We start from the raw sequence: 22,899 nt of genomic DNA, 5'->3' as shown, positions 1-22,899 counted from the left end.
AGAGGAAAAAAGTGTTGGGGAGAATAGATTAGTGGTTGTCTGGGGGTAGTAACAGAATTGACTGTAGTCAAATGAGAGGGATCTTTTATACATAGGATGGAAATGTTCTCAGATTAGATTGGATCATGGGTACACAACTCTGCAAATTTACTAAACAGCATTGAATTGTGCGTATACAGTGAATGCATTTTATTGTATGTAAGCTATACTGTAGTAAAATTGTGAAATATGGAAGAGATAATAGTTATTACAAAAGGGCTTAGACACAAGTTAATACCTTTAAGAAATTCCCTATATTAAGCAAGTCACCGGATGCAGAACTTTTATTTTTAATTAGTTTCACTCTTTGATGTAGAGTTCTACATTTTTCTTATAACACAAAGCCTTTACCTGGGATGTAGCTTTTCTTTATCTGTGTAAGCATGTCACTTTTGGCAGTACTTTCCAGTTTTGGAGTGCTGCTGGAGTATTTATACTACACATTTCCCAGATACACTACTTAATGTAAAATCTAAAACACCAGTTACACTAACCTAAGAAGGAAGAGTGGGTATTTGAATGTTAGTGATTCTGGTTATTATAACTAGCTTGATTATTTTTACCCCCAATCCATGGCAGTATCTCTTAAATGATTCAAATATTACCCTAAAGCAAGCATTTGCATAGATATTATCGTTTGTTGGTTTGTTTTTAATTTTTAAAATTCTGCTTGTTCCAAAACAGCTTATAGAAATACCTAAATGCATAAAGTGTGAACAGTTGAGACTGTCTTGATGAAGAGAGGAAAAGGGTTAAAATTATTACTCTATTATAATAATATAGATTATAATATAATAATAGATTATTATTATTACAGATTATTCTTGACAAAATGCCTCTGCTGTTATGTATATAGAGTTATCTTTTTTCTGTGTGTGTGGGATAAATACTCCTCCTCTTTACTTCACTTTTTTTTTTTTTTCCTAAAGACTTATTTATTTATTTATTTATTTGACAGGCAGAGATCACAGGCAGAGAGGCAGGCAGAGAGAGAGGAGGGAGCAGGCTCCCTGCTGAGCAGAGAGCCCGATGTGGGGCTCGATCCCAGGACCCTGGGATCATGACCTGAGCCGAACGCAGAGGCTTTAACCCACTGAGCCACCCAGGCACCCCTTTACTTCCCTTTCTTTATTGGACCATATCTGCCTGTTCATAACTACTGAAGGTATTCCCTGTATATTGGGACTTAATCTTTTTTTGAGTTTAGAAATAAGTTACTGATGTCAGGGCTTAGTGGTTAAATATGTGTTCCTCCTTACTAATTTTCCTTGACAGAAGTTGGGAAAAAGTCATTTTTTCTTGGAGTAATCACGTAATTCTTTGCTTTTCAGGCAGTCTGAGTATGGTGGTGTAGTGTTTGGTGGTTGGGCACGAATGGCCCAGCCTATCGTGGCTTTCACTGTAGTTGAGGTTGCCAAGCCAAACATAGGTGAAAACTGGCCAACCCGAGTTCGTGCAGATGTTACCATCAATCTGAATGTCAGAGATCACATCAAAGATGAATGGGAAGGTAATTTCCTATTTCAAAAAATAAAGTTACATTTTGCCTTTTTAGTTGATAGACTTCCACTTAGAAAATTGGCAGAGTACTTTTATTAAACATTATTCTTCTAAACATTTATGAAATTTTATCTTTAAAAATTGTCTTTGTAATTATTAGTAGTAAAAATATCAAGGATCATACAAGAATAATTGTCTTAATACTTCAATAAAAAGCATAAAATAGCATGCATATCACAGGATTTTGAAAATTGCAGTTTGCAGAGCTGAGAGGAGAGCTCTATTTAAATCCAAATTTAGTAAGATAGTATTTATGAATATGTAGGATCAATATAAAAAGAACCAAAATATTACTGTTCACTGAAGAAAGGGGGGAAGCCACATATAACTTGTACACATGCAGAGCTAGTAAAGCAAATTAGTATTTTTAAGAGATAAAAGCCGCCAAAGTGAAGAGAATAGAGATAAAGTTGCCGGAAAATAAAGATACAAAATCAAAATCAGACAAACTCAAAAGAAATTTTAAGGGGATCTGTTAAAGCAACTCAGAAATAGATATAATAGTTTAACTATTTGCATCAAAGGGAGGAAGTCAGAATTAGTGATATTAAGTGTATTCAAGGATAAATAATAGATGTAGAGAATTTAGCTGAGTTATTTCCCCTATTCTTTTCAAGGCAAGATTTTAGGTACAGGAGTTCTGTGTCACAAGGAATTTTATTTAGAGGCAGATATGTTCAGAGTTACTAAGCCAAGTAGACTGAAAACACTGGTAACACCTGTGCCAGAAATGACACATGACCTAATTTTTAAGTGTCACTTTTATATTTTTCCCCCAGCTGTCTGTGAGAGCTCTTGCTTGCTGTCCTGTTGTGAGAAACAGTAGCTGGTAGATTTTATCTCTTTCCACCTTCTTAGCATGCCAGAAGGAAAAGGATAGTCCCTTAATAGATCAGTTTTCAGAAATTACTGCTCCCAGTATGGCTGTTTATAACCATAGGGACTATATGATATGTTTATCCAGTAATTCTAAAGGAATCCAGCACCAAAGCTGACCACATGTTTGACATGTGATCACTCTAGTGGGTATAGTTTGTGACAAATTGTTTTTGTATTCCTGTATCCTTCAAGAGTTCTAATCTAATCTAGTGCATTACACATCTAGAATGCTGTATATCTTCATTATTGCTAAACCTTAAGAAAGACATTATTTTTCTGAAGGTTTTTTACTTACTACCTTTGGTGTTTAAGAAGGTACTAAAATAAATACTATTTTACACAGTTACCTAAGCTTTCCTTCATTACTTTGGAGACTTCTCTCAGAAGAACATTAAACAGTCTTTTTTTTTCCTTTCATTCTTTTAAACATAGACCTCTGATAGAATGAGAAATGTAATAGATAAATTTTGATGAGCAAGAGACGGAACAGTAGGGTATTGTGGGATAAGTGATTCATAGTATGAGGCATGGTGGGAAGAAAAGTGTTTTCTGGGAGGCCAGAGCCAAAATTCAGGTCCTCTGTTAATCACAGATGGAGTAACTAAATAGAAAATGGAGGCAAAAAATGAGAGGAAGTTTCTTTAGTAGTAATGAATATTGTCCTGTAGGAACAGTTTTGAAGAGTTTAAGCTAAATACATGAAACATTGTTCTTGTGTCTTCAAAAAGGTATGAAGTTCAGGGCCTTATCCTCTCCATTACCCCATTTTAAAATTAAGAAAACATAATTACGGACACCAAAATGCAGGATTCTGCTCCAGAGGCACAGCCAGGATGGAGTGGATACATATGGTTGAAAGGAGAAAGGTAGTTGAGCTCACCGTTACATAAGGACTTTTTTAATGTAGATCTGAGATGTCCCACAGTGAAATGATCTTAGTAGGGAATATGCAGTCATCCCTCAGTGATACCAAAAAGTGACACTGGTAGGAACTAAATTACTTCTCAGGGCCACCTCTTTGACTTGAACACATAGATGTTGTAATGAGCTGTGCACATCAGAAGTCCTAAAGGTAGTACAACTCAGATAGTAGAACAGTCCACCTTAGTTCTTATTGCTTCTCCTGCTTCTGATTTGTTGGGAAATAATAAAGTAGTTATTGTTAGAGCAATTATTACTAGCACACTTAAACCTCACTCCATATTAAGCCAGAATGGTCCCAGTACTATTAGCTACACACTGACATTGCTGATTTGATTTAGTTGTATATTTTATTATAAGATTATAATTTTGCATTTATGTCATACAGTGGCTAACAAAACGAATCAGGAAAGAAATGAAGGTTAAGTGGTATGCCATTACGTGGATATATGATGTAAATTTATGTCCCTTGTCTTCCCATGTCTCTACTTTTAATAGAGCTGGGGATCTAGTTGAGTCCAGCATTTGGTCTAATGACTGAGAAGCTATGGACTTTGGCACAAGTTTCCTATTTCTTGTCATTTACTTATAAAAATTTTTATTTGCCAAATGAAACTATATATATCCAACCATGTTCTGAATTTGGTATCTATAAACAGTGCTTTTGTGCCTTGATGAATTATTCTTGCATTGACCTCTTTCAGGGAATGCAATTAGACTGTTGTTGGAATGACAGTGATGAATAGTTTAAACTGATGTTAGAAACCTGCTAAGTATAATATAGCTAGATTATATGCCAACCATATTTTCAGTTATTTATTAAGAATGCTAAAACTAAGAGTGATGATGAACATCCAATTTTGGAGCTCTAACATGACTTGAGGACTTACTCAGTAGTGTATTCGTGGCATAAAAGTTTCTAATGTTAACATAAAGAGAAATTTTCTTTTAACTACTCCTTTCAAACATTGAATTTTAAGATTATAGGAAAACCCATAATTATATTACTATGCAAATGTAATCATTGATCACCTTTGGTACTTCACATGTTTCTTAAATCTCCTAAGAGGATGACAATTTGCCAACAAAAGACTAAAAACAATAACATTCTGATAATTAAAAATGTCTTTATGTTCTACCAGGTCTTCGTAAGCATGATGTATGCTTTTTAATCACTGTACGGCCCACAAAACCTTATGGTACTAAGTTTGACCGGAGGAGACCTTTTATTGAGCAGATTGGCCTGGTTTACGTCAGAGGCTGTGAAATCCAGGGGATGCTGGATGATAAAGGGCGCGTCATTGAAGACGGTATGGCAATCTGTAATTTTGAAAGAGTATGTGTACATAATGGTAAATTTTTGTGCCGTTTTTATTTTTGCATCTTAAGTAATATTTTTTAGTTATTTTTATATATTGAATCAACACAAAGGATTATATATAAAATATATATAAGGTACCTACCACCCACTTCTAGAAATAAATAATACGGTTTCTAAACTTTTTTTTTTTTTTCAGATTTTATTTATTTGACAGAGAGAGATCACAAGTAGGCAGGGAAGCAAGCAGAGAGAGAGAAAGAGAGAGAAAGAGAGAGGGAGGAGGAAGCAGGCTCCCTGCCTAGCAGAGAGCCCGATGCGGGACTCGATCCCCGGATCCTGAGATCATGACCTGAGCTGAAGGCAGAGGCTTAACCCACTGAACCACCCAGGCAGCCCCAATTTCTAAACTTTGTATTAGATATTGGAAAGGACAGGATCTTTTGAAATTACCTTTATTTAAAATTTTCCTTTTATAATACTTTACAATATTGCCTTTTTAAAACCTCCAAACACCTCTTATGACATATTTGCCTAATTTTTCCTTCTTAAGTTTTATTGATTTGATGCGTTGTAGCAGTGGCTCTCAGTTGGAAATAGCACTACCCTGTATTTTGAAATGAATTTTGGTATTTATCTTGTCATGTACTGGGGGTAGGAGTAGGGGACGGTGAATTTTATGGAGGGTGAAATTTGATGGATGGGGTCTAGGGATGCTAAACATCTAAACAGAGCTACCTTGGGGCACCTGGGTGGCTCAGTCGGTTGAGTGTCCGATTCTTGATTACAGCTCAAGTCACGAACTCAGGGTGGTAAGATTGAGCCCCACCTTGGGCTTTGTGCTGACCCTGGAGCCTACTTAAGATTGTCTCTCTCCCTTTCTGTCTGTCCTTCTTCTATCACCCACTCACACATGGCACATGCCCCTACTCTCTCTCTCAAAAAAAAAAAAAAAAAAAAAATTAAACAGAGCTGCCTTGTAGAAAGAATTGTCATACCTCACATGCAAACATTACCCCATTTAGAAATACTGCCTTACTGGATTTGTCAGCTCTTTGATTTCTCAGTCTTACCATTGGCTTTTCCTTGAAATTCTTTCTTACCTTGTTTGACTTCCTTGTTATACTTACTGTTAAATTATAACTGCATCTATTTCCAGGGCTTATTCCAATTTGTTTATTAAACTTCTCTCAGAACTTGAATTGCTTTCTACCTGTGATTTTAAGATTGCTCCATTATTGAAAGTGCTGGTAATGAAGCTGACCTTATCACTAGAATAAAAGAAAATAGGAAAGGTGGAATAACCATAAGGTCACATATTGGGACTAGAGTTAAAGGACTAAGACAAAAGTAAGGAGATGAGGCAAAGGGGCAAGAAAAAGCCTCTGAGCTTTCAGCTATTAGTATATGAGATTTCCTTTCACACCGGTGATACTAGGAATGGAATGTGAAAGGACAAAAAGAGTGATCAGTCGAGTGCTTACTATAAGTAAGGCAGTAATGGAAGCTATGAGTAACTGACAAAAAGTAAAGTTGTTTGACTTTTAGGGCTCTTATTTTGGTTGAGTACATATACAGAAAATTGCAGTCTGTGGCCTTGCATCATAAACATTACATCACAAACATTTTTCTGGGAAAGAAATAGTAAAAATTTAGGGAAAAGAGAAAATATTTTCAGCCTCTAGGCATTTGAAAAGCATGAGTGGAAAATATTCTAGTCAGGAGAAGGACTGGGGTTCAGTGTGAACAGTTTACTCATCATTTCTGGAAAAGGAATACTGCTAACTTACTTTGATACTTGAAAAGTCTGTATTTCACTTACCAAACTTTTTCAAAATGTCTAGGACCTGAGCCAAGACCCAATCTTAGAGGAGAGTCGAGGACATTTAGAGTGTTCTTGGATCCAAACCAGTATCAACAAGATATGACTAATACTATACAAAATGGAGCAGAAGATGTGTATGAAACTTTTAATATCATAATGAGGAGAAAACCAAAAGAAAATAACTTTAAGGTAATTTTTAGGCTATGTAACTAAAAGTACTCTGTCCAGTTTGAGTTAACTTCTAAAACAAATACATAAATACTAGATAAAAGAATGTTTTGTTAAGGAAATGATCGCTGCTTTTATTCTCATTCTAAACAATTCTCTCATATTCTTAACATGAAGACTAAATATAAAAACTTAAGAAAATTTATTTACTAAATCTATTTTGTCTTTTGATAAGTTTAGAAACTCAGCAATATAAATTAATCCACGTCAGCCTCCTGCCTTGCATTTTGTGTATTAGATGCTCAGAATAGCCAGTATAAGGTAAAGAAAACTGCTTGTTTATTTGTTTAGTGGGAGTTCTTTTTTAAATCAAAAGTAAGTGTACTTCCAAATCACTTTATGAACACAGATGTGAGAGCCTGTGGTTTTGAATCACTTTATTATATAATATGTTTTACTCCTTAGCAGAAAAAGGGAGGTTTAGGGGCTAGAGAATTTTACTTTTATAACTTAATGGAGATAAGGAGTTTTGATAAAATATGTTTTTTAATTATTTGAAACTACTACATTATAAAATGTAAACATTGAATTGTTTTAGCATTTGGTAACACTACCTTCTGTATAAGTACCTTTCTTTTTTCTCTTCCCCCCAAACATAGTGCCTCTTATGCATTGTCAGTTTATTGCCTTTTTCCCCCCTGTTCTTGTTCTTGAAGACTTCAGATACAAAGGAATTTATTCCCCATTTTGCCCTATTATTGAAGACAGGACAGCAGAAGTACTCTTATTTCTTTTTGTCTCACAGTCCACATCCAGTCCATCAGTCAGTCTGGTTAGCTCACTACCCCCACTGACAGCACGTCCAGGACACCCTCATCTCACATCCCTGCTTCCATTCTCCACGGCTCCTCTCTTTCTGCTATTCTCCACATAACGACTGAATATAAATTATGCCTTGGTACCCTGGTCAACACTCTAATGGTTTCCTATCATAGTAGAAAATTATTACCATAATCCAAGAGGCTCCTTCATTATCTGTCCTCTGGCCACCTCTTCAACCTCATTTGCTAACACCTTTCCCTGATACATTCGATGGCAGATGTGCTGACCTTTGTGCTGTTCTTTAAGAATCCAAGCCTTGGTCCATGGTGTTCCCTCTACCAACACAGTCTTCCTCCCAGGTATTTACCTGGATCGCTCCCTCCCTGCACGTAGGCAATTCTGCTTAGATGTTAACTCCTAAAAGAAGCTTTTTTTCTGGAAATCTTAACCAAAGTAGTATTTCCTCTTCTTCTCATTCTTAATCTAATTGTCTTTATTTCTCCTTACAGTCTTTATTTTACTTGATGACTTGATTTGTTTTTGATCTGATTTCACCATTAGAATGCAGGTCTGTGAGGGCAGGGTCTCATTCGTTTGCCTCTGTTTTGCTTCTCAGTAATGACTGAATTTCAGTCACACTTTACTAAAAATGAAAAAAAGTTTCTTCCTTATGTTCATTTGTTTGACAATTTTATTTAATGCCCACTGTGTATCTGGCATTGTACTAAGTTGTATGGAGCCAGTAAAGTTGAGTAAGACACAGCTTATGTTTTTAGGGAGTTTAGACTACCAATAAAGGAAGTTAAAAATATAAACAAGTAACTACCATGAAATGTTAAAAAGTGCCAGAAGTCATAAGAAGGATGCAGATAAAAGTGTCACAGAAGGGGTGCCTGGCTGGCTCAGTCAGAAGAGCATGTGAGTCTTGATCCTCAGGGTCATGAGTTCAAGCCCCACACTAGGTATAGAGATTACTAAAAAAAATAAACTTTTAAAAACAACAACAACAAAGTGTCAGGGGAGGTCAAAGAGGCATTCAGATTCCAGTCCAAGAAACTGGGGCAGTGATTAACTCTCCTGTGTTTGGGAAAGGACAGATGCTCTTTTGGTGTCTTTGGTGTTTTGTTATCTACCTGGGCAGCATTCCTTACTTCCTTCTCTCTTTCTCAATTGGTATAGCCTGTTCTGAACTGGATGTTTTATTTCTTGCCTAAATAGTTGCACTAAATCACTTCTTCTGCCCTAGCCCTGTTCTCCTGGTCAGTCACCTGTTTTTCATATGCCTCCACTGATCATTTCAGTCAGCTTCTCAAAACATTTCTGTGACTTTCCATTAATGATGAAATAATCCAAGGTTCCTTCACAGGAACCTTGTTTGAGCAAAATTGAAATGCCACTTTCCTCCATGAAACCTTTCCTAAGGTCAAAAGTCTTCCCTGCATGTGTCTGTCTTGGAACTGTTTTCCCATTGTATTTTATAATATTCTGTATTATTGACCACACTCTGCCACTTTGTGTCATTGCTTAAGGACATATTTCCTCTCCCTACTAAAATTTTGATTTTCTTAGAGAGTAGAGCTCTTCTCTTATCCATCATTATGAGAACATACTCATTGATGTGTCCATCCAGTGATTTACCCATCTCATAGTAAAACTTCCTAGATCCCTGCTCTCATGGAAATGATATTCTCGTGGGGATTAGACAAATGATAAGCAGGTAACTTAGTACATGAATAAGAGAATTTCAGGTAGTGATTAGTGCAAAAAAAACAACAACAACAACAACAACAACAAAACAAGGTGATGTGACAGGAGTGTGAATAACACACACTGTCCTGTTACTTTGTTGTCCTGTTTAATATATAGCATTTGTGACATAAAAATGGCTGGTTTTGTTATTTTAGTCTTTGTAGTTAATAGCCTAGCCTTCTCATTTCCATATAGGAGATAGAGCACTTTGTCTAGAAGTAATTATTAGAAAGTCTGAAAGTTTGCCTTGACTTTTGGTAATTTTGATAATGTATAGGTTAACAATTACAATGACTTTTTATTGTAGAATGTTTCATTCTGAAATTTATTTGACATTTCACTTTTTTTTTGTCTACTTTATTTTTTATTTCTAACTTTATTTCTTCTAACAGTGTTAATTTTAATATTTTTAAGTTATGAGATGTTTCACAACTGAGGCATCTATTAATATGTTTCTGGTTGTGTGTCATCTTAGCATGGAGGAACTATGCAATAAAAGAGTTCTCCTCTTTTATTATCTGCCCAGGAATTTCTAAGAAATTCTACTCTTTAAGCGTTTGTTCTATAATATTTTCTTATTGTTATGTAGTCCTGATCAGGTTTTCTTTCTGCCCAACGGGAGTCAAGTGATGAACTTATTTATGACATTCTGTCTAAATGAACTCCTAATGGATAAACTGTCCTTGCTAAGTTTGGTCTTTTGTTTAACTCAGTGTATGGTATCAACTGAAAATATAGCTGTTGATTCAGTCTAGCCAAGCACCTGTCAGCAGAAAATAGCTTCTTGCCCTGAAACACTCGGGAATTCTGGATTAGTGCAGCCAGCTCTGCATTCCACTGAAGTGCAAATGTTTGAGATGGCTTCTTGACACAACCCTTTTCTGTCCTCTCCCTGACAGGCTGTGCTGGAGACCATTCGGAACCTGATGAATACTGATTGTGTGGTACCTGACTGGCTGCATGACATCATTTTGGGTTATGGGGATCCAAGTAGTGCACATTACTCAAAAATGCCCAATCAGATTGCCACTCTTGATTTCAATGATACGTTTCTCTCCATCGAACATTTAAAAACCAGCTTTCCTGGTCATAATGTTAAAGTAACTGTGGATGACCCAGCTCTACAGATACCCCCTTTCAGGTAAAGTCAGAAGTGGATACACTCCTTTCAAACTTTCTGTAGCCAGTCTGAGATAGGCCATGGGACTCTAGCTAAAGTTTTGAATATCTTGATTGTGTTTGGGCAGTCTTTACCTTCACCATATAATGACTGGATTAAATTTACTTTATTTGATTATATTTCTTAGTATAGAAAACAATTTTAAGACCATAAAAAAAGTAGCCTCACGTCTGATAAGGGATCAGTAAATGCTTGTTGTCTGAAGAGCATTATATAAACATATTTATAGCATTTGACTAAAGAAATGTGTCTGCCTATTATGTATAATCTGGTATATTTCCTAATTAATAGACATAGTCGTGGGATGTTGAACTTTCTTTTGTTTTGATTTCAGAAAAATTCTATTTTTCTCATAAGTTTGCTTGCTTTCACAAAACTTAAATATTCACAATATAGTTATATTTCATGTTAAAGAAGCTTTGGTTTTAATTTTGAGTAGAAGTGGAACAAAGCACCTGAAGCAGCAACTCATCACTCTTCCCTGAATACTATTACATGGAAGAAGTGTACATAGAGAATTCTTTTTTTTTTCTCTCTTTTTTTTAAAATTTTAAATGTATTCATTGAACCCCCCAGGTAGTGGGGGGCATTACTTCCTGAGGTGTCCCTGACACCAGGTTAAGAACTTCTGCCTTAAGGCGCCTGAGTAACTCAGTCAGCTAAACAACTGCCTTCAGTTCAGCTCATGATCTCCAGGTCCCAGGATCAGCCTGTGTTGGGCTCCCTGCTCAGTGGGAAGTCTGCTTCCTGCTCTCCCTCTGCCCTTCCTCCTGCCACCTGCTTGTGCTCTCTCAAATAAATAAAATCTTTAAAAAAAAAAAAAAAACTTCTGCCTTAAAGACTTGACATTCTAAGGGTTGGTCATAACGGGGATTCAGCCTGTCTCTCCAGCCTCGTTTTCTCTACTGTATCCATTCTAGCAGAACTGGCCACTTGTACTTGAACCTGTAATCTTACGTATCTTCCCTTCCATGTTTATATGTCTAAGTTCTTGGAAACTCATCTTTTTTTTCTTTTTCTTTTTCTTTTTTTTTTAGATTTTATTTATTTATTTGACAGAGAGAGATCACAAGTAGGCAGAGAGGCAGGCAGAGAGAGAGGAAGGGAAGCAGGCTCCCTGCTGAGCAGAGAGCCCAATGCAGGGCTCAATCCCAGGACCCTGGGATCATGACCTGAACCCAGGGCAGAGGCTTTAACCCACTGAGCCACCCAGGTGCCCTGGAAACTCATCTTTGATGCCATCTCTCCCAAGAAGCCTTTTCTGATTTAAGGAGGGACAATGGGAAAAGCACTTTACAGTGCATGGATATAAGCGTAAAAATGCTCCTTTCTGATTCTCCCTTCATCAGTTGACTTTTTCTAATCTGAACACCATTAACACATATTTTAATGCTTTTTTAAGTCTGCTCTTTTCGGAATATATGTACAGATAGTGAGTTCCTTTAAGCCATAAGCGTTTCTTTCTGATCTGATTATATTCCATACAATGTCATGCACAAGGTAGGTGGTTGGTAAATGTTGTTAATGGTAAAAATGAACAAAGATCTTGATTTTGTAGGATAACTTTTCCAGTAAGGAGTGGAAAAGGGAAGAAAAGGAAAGATGCAGATGGTGAAGATGAAGATACCGAAGAGGCAAAAACCTTAATTGTTGAACCTCATGTCATTCCTAATAGGGGTCCTTATCCTTACAACCAACCCAAACGGTAATTTTACTGTCTATTAATTGTAATAATGAATAGTAGTTTGTTATTTTGGATTAATAAAAGCTTAAATTTTACTATGCCTTTAGAAACCCCAGGAAACTTATGTTTCTGGACACTCTTTCCTTGTATTCTGTTAGACAGCTGAATAGCTCAGGCATTTTTGGCCATTCTGTAGTTACATTTCCTAACACTTTTGGATACTATGAGAAATAAATATTGAAGGGCTATCTTAATTTGAGCGCAGCATTCTTACTTCATGACGATGTTTTACATGTAGCAGCTACCCTCATGCATCAGTGCTGTGGCTAAAAAGCGGCATTATATTTGGTATTAGATTGGGAACTGGAACTTAGACATTCCAAGTGAAATATAGGATGAGCTCAGTGTATTGAAAAATAACTTATCTTTTAGTCTTTTCTTTCCATAACATTCATTTGGTTTTAGTTGGTCAGTAGAGGATGTAGGTGAAGGAAATCATTCAGAAGAGATTGGTTCAGCCATGTAAGATGTAAAAGTACTGGAGATTTGCTATCCAACATTGTTCTTATAGTTAGCAATACTGTACTTTGCAGTTAAAATTTGTTAAGAGGGTCAGTCTTGTCGTTTTTGGTTTTTTGTTTTACCACATACACTCAAATGCACACCCACAATCACCCACCCACCCAAAGGGCTGGGGTTGAGGCAAGAAAAGATTGGGAGAACAGGGGCATATACAGAGGAGGCATTTAGACCTCCGATCATTGTTGTCTAAGGTTTTACCAAATGTTGTTCATCTATGTTTTTAACCAACTTTTTATTTACTCTTGTTTCCAGTAATACAATTCAGTTTACTCACACACAAATAGAGGCTATCCGTGCTGGAATGCAGCCTGGGCTGACTATGGTAAGAGGGTTATTTTTACACGTTTTTACATGGATTCAGACAGGAGGTAGGACTCAATATTTAGAGTATATTTGAAACACAAAAACCCAACTGAATGTAAGCATTTGTAAGTCATTGTGGCCTTGTTTGCATTTGGGGATTTTGCTTACTACTTATTTCAGTATTCATAAATAAAGTTTTATTGGAACATAACTATGCCTATTTGGTTATGAATTGCCCCTGCCCAGTTTTATGCTATAATAGCAGAGTTAAAGTACTTGTAGCAGAAATTATGTGGCCTGCAAAGCCTGAAATGTTTACTTGCTGGCCTTTTACAGATAAAGCCTGCTGACTACTGATTTAAAAGTGTGTTTCATTTCCAAGTATTTAGAAACTTTCCTGTTATTCTTCCATTTAGTAATTTCTGGTCTAAGTCCCTTACGGCCAGAAAAAATACTTTGTGTGATTTCAATTTTTAATTTTTTTAAATTGCTCAAGTTTGTTTTGTGATCCAGGATATGCTCTGTCTTGGTGAATATTTCAGTACACGTAAAAAGAGTGTTTATTCTATTGTTTTGGGGTGGAGTATCCTCTGTATGTCAGATTTATTTGGTTCAATATTTCTTTGTCCTTGCTGATATCCCACTGCTATTTCTGTTGATTACTGAAAAGGAGTATTAAAGTCTCCAACTACAGTTATGTATTTATCTGTTTCTCCTTTGATTTCATTCAGTGTTTGCTTCATGTTTTTTAAAGATTTATGGATAGATACACACATTCAGGGTTGTTACATCTTCTTGGTGAATTAATACATTTATTATTATGTAATGTCTTTCTTGGTAATTTTTTTTCTTCTGAAACATACTTTAATATTAATATAGCCACTACAGTTTGCTTTTGAGTAGTGTTTGCATGGTATATCTTTTCCCATTATTTTATTTTTAACCTACCTATTAATGTTTGAAGTGAACTTCTTGTAAATAGCATATAGTTGGGGTATGTTACCTCCTTCGTTCTGACAATCTCTGTCTTTTAATTGATGTGTTTAGACCATTTACATTAAATGCAATTAATATGTTTAGATTTATTAATTTTTCAGTCTACTTATAAGTTTATTTATTTGAGAGGGAGAGCATGCATGTGCATGCAAACAGGGGGAGTGGCAGAAGGAGAGGGAGAAAGAGTCTCAAGCAGACTCTGTGCTGTGTGCAGAGCCTGACATAGGGCTCCATCTCAGAATCCTGTGATCGTATCCTGAGCCAAAATCAAGAGTTGGACACTCAACACTGAGCCACCCAGACTCCCCAGAAAGTCAAACATTTAAAGAACTCTAGAAAAGAAAAATCTATTATAAATTGGCCATTCATCTTTCATTCCTGGAGTTTTAAGTTTGCTCTGCTATCACTTCCTTTCTGTCTGAAGAACGCTTACCACTTTTAAGAGTAGGTCTGTTAGCAGTGAATTATCTTTGTTTTTTTTCTTGTGAGAATGTCTCTAAATCATCTTCATTCTGTAAAGACACTTTCACTGGACATAGAATTCTATGGAGTACTTTCCTTTCAGAACTTCTGAAATGTTACTCCACTTCCTTCTGGCTTCAATGGTTTCTGAATGAAACCCACAGTCATTAGAAACATCCTTTTCCTATATGTAATGTTTCATTTTTTTCTGGTTGCTATTAAGAATTTTTCTTTAGTTTTCACCTATTTAATTAAAATGTGTCTGGGCTTGGATTTCGTTTTTTTTTTTTTTTTTAAAGATTTTATTTATTTATTTGACAGAGATCACAAGTAGGCAGAGAGGCAGGCAGAGAGAGAGGGAAGCAGGCTCCCAGCTGAGCAGAGAGCATGCCCGTGCATTCTCGATACCAGGACCCTGAGATAATGACCTGAGCTGAAGGCAGAGGCTTAACCCATTGCCCCTGGTGCTACCCAGGTGTCCCTGGGCTTGGATTTCTTTGGGATTATTCTGTTTGGAGTTTGCTGAGCTTCCTGAATCTATTTAAGTCTAATTTAAATTAAATTAAGTCTAATTTAAATCTAATTAAGATTTAAGTCTTCTGCCAGATTTTAGAAGTTTTCAGCCATCATTTCTTCATATATATTTTTCTATACCATAAAATTTTCCTCTTGTTCTAAGACTTCAGTAGCATAAATGTTGGACCTTTTAGTATTGTCCCATAGATTCCAAGGCTCTGTTTATTCATTTGTTTTCAGTCTTTTCTCTCTGCTTATTTTTCTGTTGCTCTATCTTCAGCTTCACTCTCTTGTCAATTCTGTCATTGAACTTATCCAGCAATTTTTAAAATTTATCTCTCAGTTTTAGAATGTCCATTTTCTAACAATGTGATAAATTAGGAGTTTGATATGTATTCATCTCCTGTTTAGGTTGTGGGTCCACCAGGTACTGGAAAAACAGATGTTGCAGTCCAGATCATATCCAACATCTACCATAATTTCCCAGAGCAGAGGACTCTGATTGTTACTCATTCTAATCAGGTAAGAGTGTGTATGTGTGTGAATGCGTGCATGTGCACACACATATATAGGGTGGATGGTAGGCAAGATAAAGGAGGGAGATGAATGAAAGCACAATGGAGATTTCTGCTTGTGTGATAACCTGGTCATAGGTACAACAGAATACTGAAAGACTGATGAGTATAGTTTTGCTGTTAAGTTACTCTTGGATTGTTACTGGTCATAACCAGACTATATTAAGAAAAAAAAAAAAACAATCTTTTATTTCTAATGGAGAGGGTCAAAATGTGGGAAAGCTAAGAAGAATTCTTGGATGTATGGTCAGGTAGATTAAATTTAGATTAAATTAAATTGCTCCCCACCATCTTGCATGCTATGCTGAAGCTTTGAGATTGAAAGCATTAACCATTACTGGTAACATTTTTTTTTTTTTAAGATTTTATTTATTTGACAGAGATCACAAGTAGGCAGAGAGGCAGGCAGAGAGAGAGGGGGAAGCAGGCCCCACTCAGCAGAGAGCCCAATGCAGGGCTTGATCCCAGGACCCCGAGACCATGACCTGAGCGAAAGGCAGAGGCTTTAACCCACTGAGCCACCCAGGTGGCCCTGCTGGTAACATTTTTTATCCTTTAGTAGGATGAATATTACCAAAAGACTAAGGCTCAAATGTATTAACATTAGATTAAGTTATATATCCTTATGAGGTCTACATATGAATATGTGTCACATGGAAGGACTACTTTATGCTGTAGATTCAATACTTAAGTCATTTATAAACCACTAAAGCAATAAAGACAAACTTTTCTCAAATAATATCTGAAAAATAATCTTTGTATCTATGTGTGCGCTATGGTAGTTCTTCTAAAGCTGTTACTATCATAGAAATGAGTAGGACAACTAACATTCACTAGCTCTTTTGTAAATGTGACAGGCAGCTCTCAGAACATCATGAAACTTGCAGCATAGTCTAACCTCCAAAGGTACTTATGTTCTCTAAGTGGTGATTTCAGTTGGCCACTTCCTTAAGAATTGATCTGGGTTGTTTTTGTTTTTTTTTTTAATTTGACAGATCTGGGTTTTTAGAATGCGAAATGTCACTTACTCTATTATTTATCAACTTTTAGTATACCGGTTTTTAAGATTAATGCTATCCAGCTCATTCATATCCAGTTCATTCACTTGTTTTTATATCTTCAGAGTTTTTAAGTAATGGTGGTGTGTTATTCTACAATAATAACAATATTGTACTAAATTGTATGTAATTATATAATATACGATTGTTCAATAATATTGTATACAGTAATACAATATTATAATAAAATTGTGCAGGGGGAAAAGGTTGACCTAGGCTTTATCTTAATTAAGGAAACAAATTATGTAAAGGCCTTTTTTCTTCTTCTTAGTAAAATTTAATCTGTAGAAATCTTACCTATATCCAGATTCTTAAAATGAATAAAGAGTAATTCATCTGTTACTGTTTTTACATAGTATTTTTAGTTAGTTTTGTCGTAACTTGATAATGACTTTCTGTAGAATCTTCTACTTATGATTGATTTGTGTAGTATAATTACAGAGAAGGTTGTTTTACCAATATAACAGAAGACTTCATTGTTTGCTAATGAATGACCCTTGATAATCATATCATCCTCAGTGACATCTATTAAATTGTTGATTTGTGGCTTTTTACAGTTGTTTCCTTTGTCAGATCTTCATTTGCATACTTAACTGCAAAAAGTTCTTCAGTATTTAATTCATAATGAAGTCTTGCAGTTTTTTCTGGGGGAGTATTTTTTCTTCTCTAAATCTCTGTGGTTCCTGACTTTGGATAATGAATAATGCCATGTGGTCTGATCCATTGGATCCCAGGTTTTAAATGGAGAACATCAAGAGTTTCGATACTGGGGAATTTTTTTCTGAAAATTTATATTGATTTCTTCAGTATCTGAGCTCTGACTGCTAGAATTTTGACAGCAAAGAATATCTGTTTTTATATTTTATACCTGGATATTTATAAGACTGGATGTTGACTTCATAGGCAGGTTTAGATTGAGAGTAGTTAAGACAGATGTTTGGCTGACTTTTAAATGATATCTTTAAAATTAACATTATCTTTCCATACTATGGAACTTTTGCCTTTCTGCAACACATTGTAACTGCAGATGGTCAGGTAATTAATACTAGGATTTAAGGGAACCCTAAATATGAGCATTTCATAGGTGGAAAGGAGTGACCTCTAGTATGGCTTCCATCAGAATAGTGTGCAATAAATGAGTGCTCTACTCATTGTTGTATAGAAAACTTTAGACCTTTGGCCTAAGATTTGAATGAAGCTCTTTATCTTTCTACTCTGTGGTCCTCTTGATGTATTGCACCCACACACTCACTACCTGAGAGTCCTCCAACCACAAAAATGTTTCAGTTTTCTGCAAACCATGGGTATTCTATTGAGTGAAATCTTGGTGTGGCCATTAATGATTTTAGTAACTCTTACTGGGGAAGACAGAAACTGATCCAAAGTCTTTCTTTTTTTCATAAATTAGAAGCAAAGATTTAATGATTAGATGGTTTTTATGGTTTTCAGTTAATTAGTTGACCAAAATATATGTGGGCAACAATATCAGGAATCAAGAAAAATACTGTTTCATTTAGATTATAAATGCCCTAACATAAGACTTGTTTCTATGTTTTGAAGTTGATTCTTTTCTGACTGGGCAATGTTCATTCTTTTCTATCCTCCTAAATTTTGGTTTTTCTTACTTTTGAAGCAGCTGCTGGTTCATTAAAATTCACCATCATCCTCTTTGTTTTATTCTCCAGGCCCTGAACCAGTTGTTTGAGAAGATCATGGCTTTAGACATTGATGAGCGCCACCTCCTGCGTCTCGGTCATGGGGAAGAAGAGCTGGAGACAGAGAAGGATTTCAGCAGGTAAGCAAATGAGGATGAGTTTTGAAATGATATACAAAACAATTTTTAACCTTCTCTTTTTCTTTATTAAAGAAACATCAAGAGACAAGAGTCATGAATAATACAACTTGATTCTGAAAGGTTCTAGCATAACCTACTTGTAGTTGACCTAAAAGTCTGGCCGTGGTCTCCCTCAATTCCAGTTCTTTGTGTTTATGCCATTTTTTACTAAAGAATACAGTTACTTCAGTAAAGAGTTATCTTTTTCATCTTTTAAAATTTGCATATTGCCGATTGTTCTCTATTTATTGAGATAATTTTTAATGTTGCCCACTCAGACTGTATGAGTTTACCTGATCCTTTCCATATTTCATCCAGACATTTAATTTGTGTGTATTTTAGGTATCAATTAATAAATTTAATGAAACACAGTTGAAGATTAATGACAGTATAAGCTTTGGGGTTGTAAGTCTTATTACAGATACTTAATTGCCATTTAGCTGGACTTTAACATTAAAATAAAATGACTAAAATTTTACAGATCAGATTTTTTCTGCTGTTAGTATTTTAGGTGTTCTCTTCAAACTTTCTTTATAATAGTTCACTTATTTATATTTAAATCCATTTTGAAAGCATGATTTCAGTTAATAATCATAACAAACAGCTGCACATATTTAATACAGCCTTTGGCTATTAAACTTGACCTTTGACGAAATTGATCATAGACATCAAAAGAGCTAAAGGAGTGTTAAATTATTATGTTGCATCTATTTTGAGTTCCTGTATCACAGAGCTCACCAAACATTTGTTAGCGTCTAAAAAATCATAGGGCAAGAGCAACACACATTAAGTTATTTGGGGCTCTAGATTCTTAATTTGGGGTTAGCCAGAGATAGTTCTCTGAATTCTTGCTGTGTATATTTCTTCATATTCAACTTACAAAAGTGAGCTATACTCTAAAATGTAATAATCCAGCATTTAGTGAACATAAAGTTGCTGGTGAAATGTTAAATACTGTAATTATAATTATACTGCAGTAGAATTTATAGTTTTTTTCAAAGATACTACAAGATACTAATAGTACAGAAGTAGAACTATAAAAAGAATTCAGGTAATACCAAGATTCTGAAGAAAAAAATACTTTTTGCTTTCTGATATATAAGCTAAGCCCCAGGTCGTATTAGTATGTATGAGCTTGTTCAGTTGGGTATATTCTTTAATTTCTCTCCTTTTATTGTAATTAAAAAAAAATGAAATTATCATTTCATAATAAAAGTAATATCATTTTCCCTAAAGAAAATTTTTTAAACTTTGTGAGATAGTAGAAAGGGAATCCATAATTCTACTACTGCAAGACAACTTTTGTTAGTCTTCTTCTTAATAATCATCTGTAAACATGCTATTATTTATAATTGTATACATCGCTTCTTTAAATTAAGAATTTTTTTAGTATAACTAGATTTATGGAATAATGGAATTAATAGTACACAGAGTTCCATTGCATATTGCTTTTAAAATTTAACACTTATCACAAGAATTTTGGTATTTTATTACGGTCTCCTTATAAGCATCTTTAGTTTTTTTCTCATTACCAAAATGTTGATTATAGAAAAATCATTCAGGTCTAGATAAGCAAACAGAAAGAGGTTACCTGGTATAACATTTATATCCTTCTAAGTTGGAAAATTCTTTAAACATAGACTCTCTCTTATATCCCTTTATTCTCAATCATTCTTGCTGGCTCAGAGGTGAATATCTGATCTGTGGAGCATTCAAGAAGATGATTTCTCTCTGTCTAGTCTTTGAACATGATAGCAGCAGTGTTTGTGTTTACACTATTTTAATTTTTGTTTAATGTTAAAAGGTTGTTATAGAAGGTACTTTTTTATTATGGAAAGAGTTCTGGTTCACTGTTTTTCTCTTAATTACATGCCTCTGAGTCAGGTACTCTTCAAATTTCAGTTTTATTACTTATTCAGCAAGTATTTATGAATCTACTAGGTTCAGGTGCCAGGCTACGTGCTGAGACAACAAAGAATGATCAGATACATTTTAAAATTACATTGTGAAGCCTTTAGAACTAATCTACTTATATTGTAATGTAAAACAGGGTTATTCAAAGCAGCCAGTCTGTAAACTATGTATTCTTGGTCTGTGATAAGATGAACTAGCACCAGAATGCACAGTACTGTTTCCCTCTTTGTGAAGGTCTTGTTATTTAAACAAAACAAACAAACAAAAATTATTTAAATGGTGCATTTAGTGATACAGTTGATTTTCCTTCCTCACAGATCATTAAGATGTTTGCAGATCAACACTGATCCAAGAACTACCATTTACATTATATATAAACAGTGTTTTCTACTTTATTTTCCTATTTGCCCATTTATAGTTTCTATTATGGTTGTTTGTTGTTTTTTTTTTTTAAGATTTTATTGATTTATTTGACACAGAGAGAGAGATCACAATAGGCAGAGCAGCAGGCAGAGACAGAGGAAAAGCAGGCTCCCTGCTGAGCAGAGAGCCTGATGCGGGGCTCGATCCCAGGACCCCGAGATCATGACCTGAGCCGAAGGCAGAGGCTTTAACCCACTGAGCCACCCAGGTGCCCCTATTGTGGTTTTTTAAAAAATATATTTATTTATCTGAGAGAGAGAGAGAGAGATGGGGCATGGGAGTGGCTGGAGGCAGAGGGAGAGAGGATGTCAAGGAGACTCTGCACTGAGCGTGGAGCCCAACAGTCCCACAGTCCCAAGATCATGACCTGAGCTGAAACCAAGAGTTGGATGCTTAACTGACTGTGCTACCTAAGGCACCCCATTATGATTTTCTCAAATGTTTTGCTGACAGTATCCTTATAAGTTTCATCATTACATAACTTTGCTTTTTTGCTTAATTGAAATGTCTAGATATGGAAGAGTTAATTATGTCCTGGCTCGAAGAATAGAACTTTTAGAAGAAGTTAAACGATTACAAAAGAGTCTAGGGGTTCCTGGAGATGCTTCATATACTTGTGAAACTGCAGGCTATTTCTTCTTATATCAGGTAAGAGATTTCAGAGTTTTTAAATCATATGGTCTTCAGTTGGACACTGAGATGGGTTCTTGAAATTCTCTTGAAAGCCTGTTTTTTTTTTGTTGAGTAGTTTAAAATGTATGCTGTTGCCAGAGCTATATCTGTGATTATTAAATGTTTGTATTTCCTATTATCTTTTATTTTCTTAGCTAAATAGCTTCTCTTGATGACTCATTCACTGAAAGGCCAGTGTTGCTACTTTTTAAATTCTTTTCCTTTTTCTTTCTTGCTACTGACAAATTTTCTAGTCTCGCTCTTTGTTTTCATTACTATAGAAATATAACTAATTTTACTAGCTACCCAGTGGTAACAAAGTACCATTCTGTAACATACTTCTATTCATATTAATCAACTAATGAAGAGAAACATAACTCTACTTTCAAATTTATAAAAATAAGTTAACGTTTTAGAACTGATTTCAGAGTAGTTAAAAATTCTTTTGACTTCAATTTAAAGGTGTGCTTTTGCTTTGGTTAGGGTTAATTTTTTAGGTGTGAAAATCATTGAGAAGTGGAAAACTAAATATTTGAACAAAAATAAACCTTAATAGTCATTTGGTTTACTAATAATTTTAAGCAACTTAAGGCATAATTATATAATGGAGAATTTTATGTAACTTTGTTCTCTTTGTACTCATACTATTTGTGTATTTTAAATCCAAATTGTAACACTGAAACTTTAAAATGTATAAGGAAGAATACAAAAGGTTAAAATAAAAGAATAAAAATAAAGAATAGGTGTATGTTCATAAGTGGATACACAGACCAGGTCAGTCCATTCAAAATGATCAGATTTCATGGTTTCTTATGACGTAGAGAAGATAAACATCATCTTACAAAGTAGCCTGCATTGGACTCAGGCAGTTTAGAACTTTGAATAATGGATAATATCATGCCTAAATGTGTATTTGGCACAAAATCAAAATCACTAGGCTCTCAGTGAAAACTCCCTTTAAAAGTAGGAGAAATAATCTAAAAATTTGTGGAGGCTTAAGTAATCGATTTGAGAAAAACAAACTTGGAGCCTCACGGTACCGATCAACAATTTTCAACATGTAAGAATCGCCCTGGGAAAGTTATTTTAAAAGTAAATTGTCAAGGTCTGTCCCCAGAGATTCTCTTTCAGGAGGAGGTGGCATCCAGGAATCATCTACATCTTTATTTAGCCTCTTAGATGTTCTGCCTAAGAACCACTCTTGGATAAACCCTGACTGGGAGAATTACCAAAATTGAGATTAAGCAGGAACCGCATGGTAGAGGCATAGTAAAATGTACCAGGATAACTACATCACAAAAGTCATAAAATGAGCTTTCAAATATATACTCAGTTTAACAGAAGTGCTTTGTAAATATACCAAAGAGAATTGGAAAAATCATAAAGGTCTAGGAGAAGGGTTGGCATTTACTAAAATGC

General features: G+C 35.2%; 1 protein-coding gene across 1 annotated transcript in view; it reads left to right on the top strand.

The window, feature by feature from the left end:
* Positions 1–22,899, top strand: part of AQR (aquarius intron-binding spliceosomal factor) — a 93,695-nt gene that overhangs the window by 49,777 nt on the left and 21,019 nt on the right. The window contains exons 17-25 of the mRNA XM_032343217.1: positions 1,371–1,549; positions 4,542–4,709; positions 6,562–6,731; positions 10,181–10,422; positions 12,020–12,166; positions 12,980–13,049; positions 15,416–15,526; positions 18,323–18,432; positions 21,321–21,456. Coding sequence (XP_032199108.1) covers positions 1,371–1,549; positions 4,542–4,709; positions 6,562–6,731; positions 10,181–10,422; positions 12,020–12,166; positions 12,980–13,049; positions 15,416–15,526; positions 18,323–18,432; positions 21,321–21,456 — 1,333 coding nt within the window. The remainder of the gene's footprint in view (positions 1–1,370; positions 1,550–4,541; positions 4,710–6,561; positions 6,732–10,180; positions 10,423–12,019; positions 12,167–12,979; positions 13,050–15,415; positions 15,527–18,322; positions 18,433–21,320; positions 21,457–22,899) is intronic.

Source organism: Mustela erminea, chromosome 5 (genome assembly GCF_009829155.1).
Source record: "Mustela erminea isolate mMusErm1 chromosome 5, mMusErm1.Pri, whole genome shotgun sequence".
In the NCBI taxonomy this organism is placed as follows: Eukaryota; Metazoa; Chordata; class Mammalia; order Carnivora; family Mustelidae; genus Mustela; species Mustela erminea.
This window is presented reverse-complemented; position numbering and strand designations above follow the sequence as displayed.